Below are 12461 nucleotides of genomic sequence, written 5' to 3'. Positions count from 1 at the left end.
ATGATCAAGTCGTCCGAGCTCGATCCTTCGCCAGTCGCTGCGGCAGGCCTTGGTGTCGCTGGCCTTAATTTCGACTTTGGCGCTTCGACGTCAAGCTTGGCTTCGCCGTCCATCGGCACCACAAAGGCGCCACGATGGGGTACCATACGTCAACGTTTCAGCAGCATCCAATCGCGCGACAGCGCCTCTCATCCCGAGGACAGCATCGACGATGGCATGTGGGATAAGAACGATGCCGCCTTCCTCCAAGACGTCGCTCGCGATTCGCCCCTTCTTCTCGAGTCACCCGTCATCTCCAACATCGACGGCTCAGCATCTCGCACCTCGCTCTCCTCGTCGCGTCCCGGCAGCTTCATGCACACGATCGATGCTGCGTCTGCCTTTGCCACACCGCTCGCCTCGTACGAACCGCTGCCACCTCAGTCGGCTTTCTCCTCCACCTCTAATCGACCATGGACGCGCTCTATGCGCAAAACGCCCTCGACCACCGTGCTCCCAGACCTTCCCGAGCAGAGACGCATCGACGATGCCCTCGTCTATCCGCGCCCCTCCACCTCCTCCTCTACGCTCGCTTCCACGGCGACTCATCTTGTCTCGTCCAGGGCATCTTCGACGTCCTTAGTTGGCGCACATGGATTCGGCAATGCACACGTGCGCCAATCTACTGGCGGTAGCTACAGTGCGCACTCGAGCGTCGGCTCAAGTCCCATGCTCACTCCCAATTTCCACGCTGGAAGCGACTCGCCTCGATCAGCTGGAATCCAGGACCAATACCCACGCTCGCCCTCGCTTCACAGCTCTTCTTCCTTTCCAGCTTCTGGCTTTGTCTTTCGCTCGTTCGACGATCGTACTACGAGCCCCCGTGCTCGTCAACGAACCAGCTCTTCCAACTCTACCGCCGGCTTCAATGCTGCCACCGGCTCAGCTTGGACTCCCTCCTTGTCGACATTCGATCGTCGCACCAGCCGCGCACAGGCTGGCAGCCCGCTCGCTCCTGCAATCTCGTCCCCTTCTTCGCGCATTTCCAGCCCAGAGTTGTTCGGAGAAAACCAATTTGGAACCGCATCTCCCATCCTGGCACAGATGACAGCTGAGAATGGCGTTGCAACAAGCGATCGGAATCGACACTCAATCGCCCGTGTGCTCGACTCGCCGATGATCGCTTCTTCTACCGCTCATGCCGCGCAGTCTACAACCAGCTCTGCACAGCAACCTCATCGCCAAGGCGTTCAAAGCGCCGCAGGCACAGCTGCATCGCCTGTCACCGACACTAATGTCTCATCGATCGCGTCCGGCTCGGTCCCTCGCAAACACGCCAAGAACAGGAGCAGTCTGGTCTCGGGTCTGCGCAAGCTCATGAACAAGCGCGAAAGGGATTCCAAGATATATGTTGGTGCCAATGATGCCTCACTACCTCCACTTTTGCCGTTCCCGTCCGCGAATATCGAGTCACACCTTCCAGGCCTGGCTGCTGGCGCGGTCGAGTCGGACAACATTGCCGAAAGCTCGCATATTGCTCCAGAAGCGCCTTTGGACGCGTCGCCCAGGATGGCACGCAAATCCCCGTCTCTTGACCTCTTGCGAGGCTTTGCCTCTCCCAATCGGAATTCAAGGATCGTGGCCTCCGCCTCGGATCGAGCGCGTCCTATCGCGCCCATCGCGCCTCCCTCGCCGCGCTCGCGAGCCAAGAGCATTGATGGTGGCAGGCGGCCACTGCGCGATGTGCTGACTTTGCGCTCTGCCTCCAACCAGCGCAATCGCAACAGCGTGATCGAGCACATTTCCCACGAGCAAGCTCGCAGGCTCACTGGCAACGCAGGTCCCCTGTTTCTGTCCACCGAGCAAGCCATCAAAGAGCACCGCGCGCTGTATGCCAATGCACCTGCTCCGGTCGGGCTCCCGAACCGCTCCGAGTTTGACATGTTCGACGATGCTTCGTCTTCGGACAAGGCAGCACACTCGATCCCGGTCCATCCGCATTTGCGTCGCGTTGAACACGACCAGGCTGATGATGTAGAGGGCGTCGAGATGCTCGCCACTCTGAGCAACAGCAGCAGTGTCGCAGGCGTGGCTTCTGGCGAGTTCGCAGCGAACGACGCCGCTGCGACATCGAGAGCGCCGTTCGGGTTCCAGTCGCAGACGTATAGGCCTTACTCGCGCGAATCGCATCGGTCAACACCTCACTCCAGCTCAGCTTCGTTTGAACGTTCAGCTACGGGCGATGGTGCTGTGTCGTTTCCGAAATCGCATCGTCCCGCTCTGTCTTTGGGCTCGCAAACAACGCTCGGCAGCATCCACGACGGTCAGACGTCCGACGCGTCTTCCAGTGGCCTTTCGATCCACATGCCTCCACCCGCGGGAGGAGCGAGCAGCAGGCGCGGTCATGCGAGCCGTCGATCGCTCAACAGCCTGGTGGGTAACAGGCCCTGGTCGAGCTTTTTGGGCTCGCCCGTGCTCAGCGGCAGCAACAGCTCACAGTCGCATTCCGGCAAGCGAGTATCGGGCGCGGTCATCTCGCGGCCCTTGTCGGTCACATCCTCCACGTTTTCGGGTCACTTTCAGGACGGTGTATTCAACGACAACGAGCAAGCCGATGCTGCCGATGTTACGTTGCGTGCTTCGGATTTGCATCGCATGGCAGCAGCAGCACGAGCACGAGCTGACCATCTGGATCGCCATCAGGGCGCATCGCGTCTTCGGCTCGACTCCGATTCTTCGGAACCGGCACCTCATGCGGCGGCAGTCGGAGCGACAAATTTTATCGAAAATTCCACGCACGGGCGCTCTTCGTGGCACTTTCCACGTCCACCCTCGGGCCCACTTGCACATCACCTTGCCCTTTCTCCACCACCAGTCGTCTCGACGTCGTCTGGCTCGTCACACCACTCTCACCAGTCCAATCCGCATTCGCAGCCTAAGTCACACTCGCAACACTCGCATCAGTCGTACCATTCCTTCACCAATTCCGGCGCGTCCACCACCACCGCGCCTCCGTCTGCATCGGTCTCCGACAACCACCTCGTCTCGGGCCCTGCACCTCCCGTCCTTTCGGGTCCACATCGTCCGCCAAAATCTGCCGCTCGCCAGAACAGCTCGCGCTCCCTTCGACGCCCTGCAACCGGTGACGGCTCCACATCGCCTCACCTCGCCAGCAGCGGCAGTTTCCAGTCGATTGGGCTCAGTGCACCTTCCATCTCTTCGCCGCTGATCCAGTCGTCATCACTCGAGAACCTCCAAGAAGGGCGTTTCACTGCCGCGCAGCCGCATTCCTCAGCAACGGCTCTTGGCTTTGCAACTGCTTCCCGTCCGTCGGGTGCAGGTCATCGGCTCACTGTCTCGGGCTCTTCGGTTTCGCGACGCAAGCGTCCTTCCTTCGGTCTTGCCATCGAACCCGCCGCCCACTCGGCCTTCGACAGCATCCCGAGCCCGATGCTTCGCACTCATCGCGTCTCGTCGGCGCTTCCAGAAGGTGTATCTCATCCACGACCCTTCTCTTCCTCCTCGGCATCAGCTGCTCGAACCACGCCTTCCGGCAGCTCGTCAGGTACTAGTCCGCCCGACTCGGCCCGCGTTTCTGCAGCTACGCTCTCATCGAGCCATCACTTTGACCACGAGAACGGCGTGGAGATCGAGACGCTCTTGGAAGGCAGTTCGAACAAGCAGCGCTATAGCGTGACGGATCCGCTTTCGGCGTCGGTACCAGCGCTGCAAGACGCCATGGCCGCTGTTTCTTTCAGGGACCCCGCCTCGAATCACCGCCATGAGGTGTCGGTGCCCATGGACGAAGGCGATTCTCCACGACAGCATTTGGAGGAAAGCTGGAGTCGCGTCACCGAGGGCTCTGAACCGATGTACGGTGAACGGCCTGCAGACATATTGGAGGACACATCGCGACGATACATGATCCACTCTCCCAATGAAGAGGAAGGACCCGCACTCGCCAACGCTTCCCCCATCTCGTCCTCGGGTCGTCTCAGCCAAGCATCCAAAGACATCGCCTTTGGCTCGATCGCAGGGATGGTGAGCAAGGTGTTCGAGCACCCCTTCGACCTCGTCAAGGTTCGATTGCAGACGCAATCCGCCGATCGACCTAGACGCTACGCGGGTGCGTTCGATTGCTTCAAGCAGACGTATCTGCAGGAAGGGGTTCGTGGGTTGTACCGGGGTCTGAGCATGCCCGTGATTGGAGCGACGATGGAGAACGCGTGTCTGTTCTTCACGTACAACCAGATCCAGTCGGCGATCCGATGGGTGAATGGGGAGGAGAGGAGCGGCAGGTCGGCAGCCAAGGAGGATGCGGAGAAGCCGTTGTCGATTCCGCAGCTGGCGATCGCGGCGGCGGGGGCTGGGATGGTGACGAGTGTGGTGTTGACGCCGATCGAGCTGATCAAGTGCAAGATGCAGGTGCAGATGATTACGAGGGAACAGCAGGCGCCGTCGGTGGCCGCGGCGGCGGAGAGGGGTGGTCCTGTTCAGGCAGCGCTGCAACAGTCACGATCGATCCACACGAGCGCGTTGCGAAATGCTGCTGCTTCGACAAGCTCGCGATCCCAAGCAATCAAGACGCTCGATGGACCGCTCGCGCTGCTGCGTCGAACCGTCGCCACCGACGGAATCCGCGGACTGTGGCTCGGACAGACGGGAACGCTGCTTCGCGAAACAGGTGGTGGAGTAGCCTGGTTCCTCGCATTCGAATCGTGCTCTCGCTACCTCATCTCGCGCAAGAAGCTCCTGCAGAAGCGAGACGACATCACCAAGAAGGACCTCTCGTCGCTCGAGCTCGTCGGAGCAGGTGCGCTGGCCGGGATCAGCTACAACGTGGTGCTCTTCCCCGCCGATTCGGTCAAGTCGACCATGCAGACGGAACAGGAGATGCGCGCAGTCAACCGCGTTCATGGCGAGAAGTGGAAGGGAACAGGATTCTTCGAGACGTTCAAGAACATCTACAGGACCAGGGGCGTCAGGGGGTTGTACGCCGGTTGCGGCGTGACCTGTTTGAGGAGTGCGCCGTCGAGTGCGATTATCTTTTTGATGTATAACAAGTTGGAGAGATTGAGCGACGAGTATGGACTATAGACTACACCCGGTGCATAGCATAGATTAGAGGATTTTGATTCAATGCAACAATGATACCTCGTAGTGGAGGATGGAGTGTGATTCGAGGGAGGGATTTAGTCGTCGTCGAAGTTGAAGCTGAGACCTTTGCCAGATTGAGCTTTGAGTTTCTTGGTCTGTGCTTGTTTGGCGCGGGGTTTGTCTTGTTGCTTGTGCTTTGGGTGGGGACGAGACTGACGGATGAGCTGTTTGACGTCGGCTAGTGGATCGGCGGTGCGTTTCTTTGAAGCGGTTTCGTCGAGGATGGGGATCAGAGAAGCATCGGTTTGCGCTTCATCTTGGACACCGATGGGCTTGCGCCGTTTCGCCTTCGCATCAGCACTGTTTGAGGATGCGATGTTCTGCGTTGGCCTCTTTGCCTCCTCTTGACTCGACCGTGTTGTGGCGGTGGCTGATTGTTTGAGCATCAACGCTTCGTCGTGGGATAGATGCTTGCCTTCTTTGAGGACGACGACCTGCGCACCGTTCATCTCGTCCTCGCTATCGAGTCCTTCGTCTTCTTGATTGTCGTCGCGCTTCCGCCTCTTTCCGCTTGAAGATGATGAGGAAGTGGAGGTGACAAGGCTGTCGAGTTCATCGCGGGGACGGTCAGTGGTGGTGTTGTAGCGTTCGCTGGTGGCGACTTGGGCTTTGAGCGCTTTGAGAAAGTTGGGGGTGGAGGGCGCGGTGTACTGCAGGGAGCGGGAGGAGAGATTTCCTTTGCGTGACATGGTCGAGCGATGGGGCGGAGTGAAAGCGGTAGCGTGCAGAGGGTGACAGATGGATGGTGGTTGTGTTGGGACGAACAAAGATGGACCCTGAGAAGAACGTGGTGATTGGCAGTGTGGAGGCTTTCGGTGTTTCTGCAACGTCTGTGCTCAGCCAAAACCATCCCACTTGGACCTTCTTCCTCGCCTTCATCCACATCATTCGCACAATGAACGCAACCCCACCATAGAATCCATTCGCAGACGACCCGCATCCCCGTCGCCTCGCCCAGACCGACAACCATGTCGTCCAACGCGTCCTCCTCTGCGACAACGAGCTGGTCGCTCCCACCCAACATCGATTCGATCTCATTCCGCAGCCCCTACCTTATCCCCCTCTACCTCCTGCTCCTCCTCTTCTCCCTTCAACAGCTCCCCTTCCTCCTCGAACTCCTCTTCGCTCCCCCCTCCCCTTCCTCCGCCACCACCAACGCATTCGTCGTACCCGCCATCACCCGCCACGCGCGCTTCCTACCCACCCCTTCGCGCCACGCCTTTCGCTACAACACGCTCTACCTCGCCCTCCGCCTCGACAAGCTCGAAACCCGCCTCCTCGATACGGGTCACGCCTTCGCCTGGAAAGGTGGCGTGCTTCAACCCGAGTTCGTCGACGAATCCGCACTAGCCGGGAGGAAGAACGTCACACCCGCTGGCCGAACCGTCGCGAGTAGTGAGGATGGGGATGACTGGAAGAGGAAGATGCGGGCGGCGGAGAGGATCGAGAGGAAGAAGCTCGAGGAGAAGAGGGCAAGGAATGATCGGTACACGTGGAGCTGGACGGGGATTCATCCTGACGGATATTTGAGGAACCACATTCCGGTGGGGGATGAGGGGAGGGGAGAATGGATTCGCGGATCGATACTGCTGAAGCTGGCGTACGAGTTGAGAGAAAGAGGGTTTCTGACTGTAGGTCCTCAGGATGAGGATGTGGTGGGGGACAAGGATTGGAGGAGTGAGTTGGGACAGGTGTGGACGGTCACGATGCCATCGGTTGTAGGGCTGACGGGGATCAACCCGTTGACCGTGCATTACTGTTTTCGTCCCGCGGGGTACGGTGAGAGCGAAGGCAAGGCGATGCGAAAGAACGAGGAGACGAGAGGCGACTTTTGGCTGGTTGTGTTGGAGGTGCACAACACGTTCGGAGAACGACATGTTTACGTTCTGGAAGCAGGGAAGGATGAAGATGCCGACGAAGTCACGCAGCAGCTTGACCCAGACACTCTACGCACCGAAAGCAAGCGCAAAAGGAGCGGCTACGACCACCAATGGACGTTCCCACGCTCGTTCCACGTATCCCCCTTCAACGACCGTGGCGGATACTACCGCCTCTTCCTCAAACAGCCTTTCGCCGACGGATTCACGTTCAACCTCGGCATCCGACTGTTGCTTCTCGTCGAATCGGACGACCCATCCTCACCCACAAAGCTGGTCAAGAAGCTCATGGCCACGCTCGACTCGGTCTCCACACCACCAGCTTCCAGCAAACCACATCGCTCGACAGGCAGACACACACGTCCCCTCTCCCCAGCAACACTCTACGCAGCGATCCTCCGACAACCCTTCGACCTCTTCCTCACATTTGCACGTATCCTGTACCAAGCTGCCAAACTGCACTTTGCCAAGAGACTGGACGCTTTCGGCAGACCGGACATGGTTCAAGTCACCGAAGAGGTTCTGGCGCAGGAGGTGGCAGGGTACGATGGCGTGGGACTTCCACCTGCTGTCAACCGGATTCAGGCGCATCGATCTGCCGCTGCGGGTGCAAATTCTAGCGCCGGTGGACTGCTCTACCCACCTGCCGGGTGGGCCGAAGGCGTGGCCAAGGAGTTCGTGGCTCAAGTACTGCAGAAGCGGGTGCAAGAGTTGCAAGCGGAAAGAGGCGAGAGATGGACGGTAGAGGTGAGGTCGACGGATCCAGCTGATCCCGGGTTGATTATCACAAGCTCTTCCACGGCAGCCGATTCGAAGGAGAAACACTTGATTCTCTTCACTCGATCACACAGCATCTACGTGGATCTCATGACGTACGCTCCGCCTCGACTCGCCCTACTTCTCGGAAGCATCGCAACCAGACGGTGGGGGGTCAACTCTGTCGAGCTGTTTGACGACTTCTTCGCCGGACCTGATCGCGGGTTGTCGAGGAGCGGGGTGAGGAGGCGGTATCTCGAATTTTTGCTTGCGGAGGAAGCGGATAGGGGTCGGGCAGCGCGACTTTTAGAAGCTTGGGGTGCAGGTTCGGCTTCGGATGGGGGGAAGGATGGGGAGGGGGAAGGTGGATGGAAAGTCAACGTGGCTTTGTGGATGGGGTACGTGGCTGCCGTGGCGGAGAAGAAGGTGTTTGGATGGTTGGGTGCCAGATATGTCAAGGGCACGGAGCCTTGGTTGGAGTTGCATAGGGGGCTGGAGTACATCGAGCGGACAACAGGGGAAGAAAGTAAGCCAAAGAAGGGCGACGCAGGCTGGGACGAGAAGTTGGGGAGCGTGTACAGTGGATAGAATCGAGTTGGCTTTCGAAATGATGTTTGCCGCGGACCGTAGAGACTGTTCGAGAGTGTGATCCTTCGTGATGTTCGCCGGAGACTTTCTGAAATGCCTCGGGGGGGTTTCGATAGAGATGCTCAGCCTGTGACGATAGCACGATCGTGACTGCCATGCCGTGTAGAGATAGCTATGCAAGGATTCATTCGAAGGGCCAAAAATGCAGAGAACAAAGGAGACTAGGCTGTCGGATCCACTTCAAGTGGAATCAGTGAAGAGATTTGGGAAAGACGACGAGATCTGTACGACGTTCTCCACAAGTGTCATATCTGTTACATACCGCAAGTGTGATATCGTGTCAGCGAACTCTTTGCCTGTTTGCCATCGCCGTCTCACCGCTGCACTGAACTTACCGACACCATCTCCACAATCGACGATCGCAAACTCTCGAATCAGGTGGCCATCCATATCGCTTCCGCCTTCGCTGACTTTCCCGGTGATCTCGACGTAGGTGCTGCCCGTGATGTCGGAATCCGGGTTGAGCGCAACCTCTACGTTGCCCTGGTCGGAGGTTTGGATGAGAAGGGTGTTGCCTGTGATCTTCTGGACTTTGCCTACGATGCGGACGGTCTGACCGGAGTATTGGGAGAGCATGGACGAGTTGATGAGCGGCGTTGGCTTCTCCATCTTGAATGACGAGGTTGATTGCGGTTGAGGATGAGTGATGTGGTTGGTGGGAACAGGGATGGAAGAAGGTAGGATGTGCGGGAAGGATGAATGGCTGAGTTCGTTGGGCGGAAAGTGTTGGTTTGCGCTCAGAAGCAGCGGCGCGCGTCATTTTTGAGGCGTCGGACGCGTTAATTGAGCTGAGCCCCGATTTAATTGACACCAAATCGGGCGAGGTTGCGAAGCTTCAAGGTTTGGTCCAACACACCAAACCAACACTTGTCCCGCACTCTTCCCAGCGTCGACCATCGTAGCACGTCATGGGACCGATCCTCGCAACAAGCGTGTGGAGGATCGCAGCAAGAGCACCGACGTTGGCGGCACGAGCTGGCCCGAGCACTAGCACCACCGCGGTACCGATCATCTCGAGTGCATCTCGATGGCACACTCGCATTGGCAAAGAGGATGAATGGGCGTGCAGATCATATGGTTCAAAAGCACGAGCTCCGGCACAGCAATCAGGACCACGAAGGGCTGTGCAATGTATAGCTTTTGGCAATCGTGCCTTTTCAGCCCATTCAATATCTCGATATGCGGACGACGTCAAAGGCAAGAATGCTTCTGATAGCACCCGAATCCAGCACGATGAACACAACAAGCAGGTGGAAGCATCGGACAAGCAGGACGTCAGCTCAGATACAAGAGATCAAGCGATAGAGCAGTCGAAAGCACCAGAGCCATCAGCATCATCTAGCTCCAACCCCTCCTCGAAACCCTCTTCAGCGGCATCAGACACAACTCCTAATACCCCATCAGCCATGTTTGACCGCCTTCGCAACACCCCTCTCCCCTCGTTCGACGGTCTCACATCCTCCTCTTCGCTGTCAACCACCCTCTCCACCCTCACCGATCACACTCGAACCCTCATCTCCCGACTCCGCTCCAAGATTTCCAACCTCTCCACCCAATACAACACGCACACAGGCTACACGGCTATCGAAACGCTCAAGTCGCGCATCACACTCCTCGAGACCTCTCTCGAGTCCGCACGCACGCTCGCGTCCGCCGCCAAAAAAGCCTACCTCCAATCCGTCCAGTCTCGCAGCACCTCCCAACGCGAGACCAACGATCTCCTCTCTCGCAAAAACTCCTGGACGGAATCCGATCTCTCGCGCTACACCGAGTTGCTCCGCAAAGAACACGCACTGAGTCGTCAGGAGACCGAAGCGGAAAAGGAGCTGGAGAGGAGCGAGGCCGAGGTGCAGGCGTGTTTCGACGAGCTGATGAAGGCCGTCATGGTGAGGTACCATGAGGAACAGATCTGGTCGGATAGGATGAGAGGTATGAGCACGTACGGGAGTTTGCTCGTGGCAGGGTTGAATGCGGTGCTGTTCGTTCTGGCGATTTTGTTGGTGGAACCGTATAAGAGGAGGAGGTTGGCCGAGACGTTCGAGCAGAGGTTGGTTGCGGCGGAGGAGCAGTCGAGGAGGTTGATATTGGATAGTGTCGAGGGGTTCAGGGGCGAGCTGAGGAGTTTCACGAGCGGGATAGATCCAGGGCATATGGAGATGGATTCTCCGCCGTTGCTTCCACCGCCAACAGACGAGATGGAAACAGTACCCGCCGTTGAGCAGGACGAGGCAACGACACCACCTACAAAGCAGCGATACGCGCGCGAGCAGGAAGAAAGGCTGGTGTTTGCTTCCACCGTAGGCGTCGTGATGGGCGCCGCACTGTCCCTCCTCATCAGCGCGTGTTGGTCTTGAAACACCTCGCACCCACACGCATACATCGCACAAACCATCATGCAACAAAACCCAGAAAATGCGGAACCAAAAGTGTGCATGAACGAAAAGAGAAGATGAACAGATATGCAGACGTAGGAGAGCGAAGAATGATGACTGGATCAAGAGAGTGAAGGAGCAATGCTGTGCTTTCAGAAGATGACATCTTCGTCCTTGCCACCCGAGAGCATATCTTTGTGGGGTTGCTGCTGCTCCTGCTCCGCTGCGGGTGTTTCGGGTGGGCTGCTGGACTTTTTCTTCTTCTTCTTGTTCTTCTTCTTGCTGGCCGTTTGCGCTCCGGCATCCTTGTTTTCGTTGGACGGTGCGTCCGCCTCCTCCTGATCGCCACCAGCCTCGGCGTCTTCTTGATCTTCCTCTTCGTCGTCGTCCTCTTCATCCACCATCTTCTTCCTCTGCTTGTTTCCAGCTTCAGCTTTCTCCTTCTTCTTGGCCTGCACCTTTTTCAACCTGAAGAACTCCTCCCTATCCGCCTCGTCCAGCTCGCTGACAATGTAGCTGATGGTGTTCTCCAGCTTGGGGATGATGACGTGTTCGATGGCGTTGACTCTCCTGTTCGTCATCCTGATCACCTCATCCAAAATCACGAAAGCGGTCTGCAAACTCGCCAACTCGACCAACACCTTCAAGGCCTGCGTGTACACCTCCCTGGCCTTGTTGACCTGCTGACCACCTCTACTGAGACCGGTGAGCGCAAACTCGCCACCGCTTCCCTGCCCTCCGTTCGACTTTTCCTTGATATCGGCTTCAAACGCGGGCAGGATGACACCAGAAACGTTCTCCTGCTTGGCCCTCACTTTGAAGCTGGCCGACTTGACCGACTCCTGCACGATGTACCCGATGTCACCCGTAGCATACTGCACCTCGGCGAGACTGAAGGAGGCCTGCTGCATGACTTTGCCCATCTTGCGTTTAGCTTCGTCGATCTTGTGCGTGATGGTGCGGAAACGTTTGGTGAGCGCATCTGCTTTCTTCTTGAGCAGAGAGTGACCGGTTTGTGCGCCCTTGAGACGGGTTTTGGCGGAACCGAGGGCTTGACGTGTGGGGAAGACGGACTCGCGTTGACCTTTGCCGGACGACATGGTGGGAAGCGACTCCTGCGCAGGGATGCGATGATCAAAGTGCGAGAAGAAGGCGTGAGTCGACGGACGATGGGAAGGGGTGGAGGCGATTAGATACAGTCGACAGACGAGTGTGAGAGAGCGCCCCTTTTGTTGCGAGTTGTGTGCGTGACGATAGCTGCGATTTTGGCCGAGCTTGGACCATGCACGCAATCTGGTATTTGGTGGGCCCCGATAGCAGATTGGCACCCGATAAAGTGATTCGCGGGTCAGAGACGCGTTGACGGGGCTCGAGAAAGACTGCCAATGCGCCCGCCTTTTGCTCTTTCTTCGGCTCCACAAACTGTGTTTCTTCCGGTTGACAATCCATCATCCTACAACTCACCCTCGCCTTCCAAATATCGCTTTCACTCTCGGAGGCGCTTCCGACTGTCAGCGGTAGGGCCGAACATCCGATCACACTGGCTCACTCAAGTTTCGGTACCCACCGACAGGTTCACCCTACATACCCATTCAATTCAGCACGAATGCAGCCATTGTAACACTACCGCAGAATCCCTGCCTTTTCAGCCTTCCATTCACAGCCGCCGTAA

At 57.7% G+C, this 12461-nt stretch overlaps 6 protein-coding genes across 6 annotated transcripts; 3 read left to right on the top strand and 3 right to left on the bottom strand.

The window, feature by feature from the left end:
- Window positions 1-5076, top strand: PHSY_005775 (hypothetical protein; the record flags this gene model as incomplete). The annotated part of the gene is made up of 1 exon (XM_012336383.1): window positions 1-5076. The coding sequence occupies one exon, from the start codon at window positions 1-3 to the stop codon at window positions 5074-5076; it is 5076 nt and encodes a 1691-aa protein (XP_012191773.1).
- A 95-nt stretch (window positions 5077-5171) lies between these two features.
- On the bottom strand, window positions 5172-5825 carry PHSY_005774 (indoleamine 2,3-dioxygenase; the record flags this gene model as incomplete). Its single annotated transcript, XM_012336382.1, has 1 exon — window positions 5172-5825. The coding sequence occupies one exon, from the start codon at window positions 5823-5825 to the stop codon at window positions 5172-5174; it is 654 nt and encodes a 217-aa protein (XP_012191772.1).
- Window positions 5826-6104: 279 nt separating this feature from the next.
- On the top strand, window positions 6105-8357 carry PHSY_005773 (hypothetical protein; the record flags this gene model as incomplete). The annotated part of the gene is made up of 1 exon (XM_012336381.1): window positions 6105-8357. One exon carries the CDS (start codon window positions 6105-6107, stop codon window positions 8355-8357), a length of 2253 nt encoding a protein of 750 aa, XP_012191771.1.
- Window positions 8358-8597: 240 nt separating this feature from the next.
- PHSY_005772 (single-stranded DNA binding protein 12k chain) lies at window positions 8598-9026 on the bottom strand (the record flags this gene model as incomplete). The annotated part of the gene is made up of 1 exon (XM_012336380.1): window positions 8598-9026. The coding sequence occupies one exon, from the start codon at window positions 9024-9026 to the stop codon at window positions 8598-8600; it is 429 nt and encodes a 142-aa protein (XP_012191770.1).
- Window positions 9027-9325: 299 nt separating this feature from the next.
- PHSY_005771 (hypothetical protein) lies at window positions 9326-10771 on the top strand (the record flags this gene model as incomplete). The annotated part of the gene is made up of 1 exon (XM_012336379.1): window positions 9326-10771. One exon carries the CDS (start codon window positions 9326-9328, stop codon window positions 10769-10771), a length of 1446 nt encoding a protein of 481 aa, XP_012191769.1.
- Window positions 10772-10941: 170 nt separating this feature from the next.
- Window positions 10942-11889, bottom strand: PHSY_005770 (V-type proton ATPase subunit D; the record flags this gene model as incomplete). Its single annotated transcript, XM_012336378.1, has 1 exon — window positions 10942-11889. One exon carries the CDS (start codon window positions 11887-11889, stop codon window positions 10942-10944), a length of 948 nt encoding a protein of 315 aa, XP_012191768.1.
- Window positions 11890-12461: the final 572 nt, after the last annotated feature.

Source organism: Pseudozyma hubeiensis (genome assembly GCF_000403515.1).
Source record: "Pseudozyma hubeiensis SY62 DNA, scaffold: PHS53, whole genome shotgun sequence".
Classification (NCBI taxonomy): domain Eukaryota; kingdom Fungi; phylum Basidiomycota; class Ustilaginomycetes; order Ustilaginales; family Ustilaginaceae; genus Pseudozyma; species Pseudozyma hubeiensis.
This window is presented reverse-complemented; position numbering and strand designations above follow the sequence as displayed.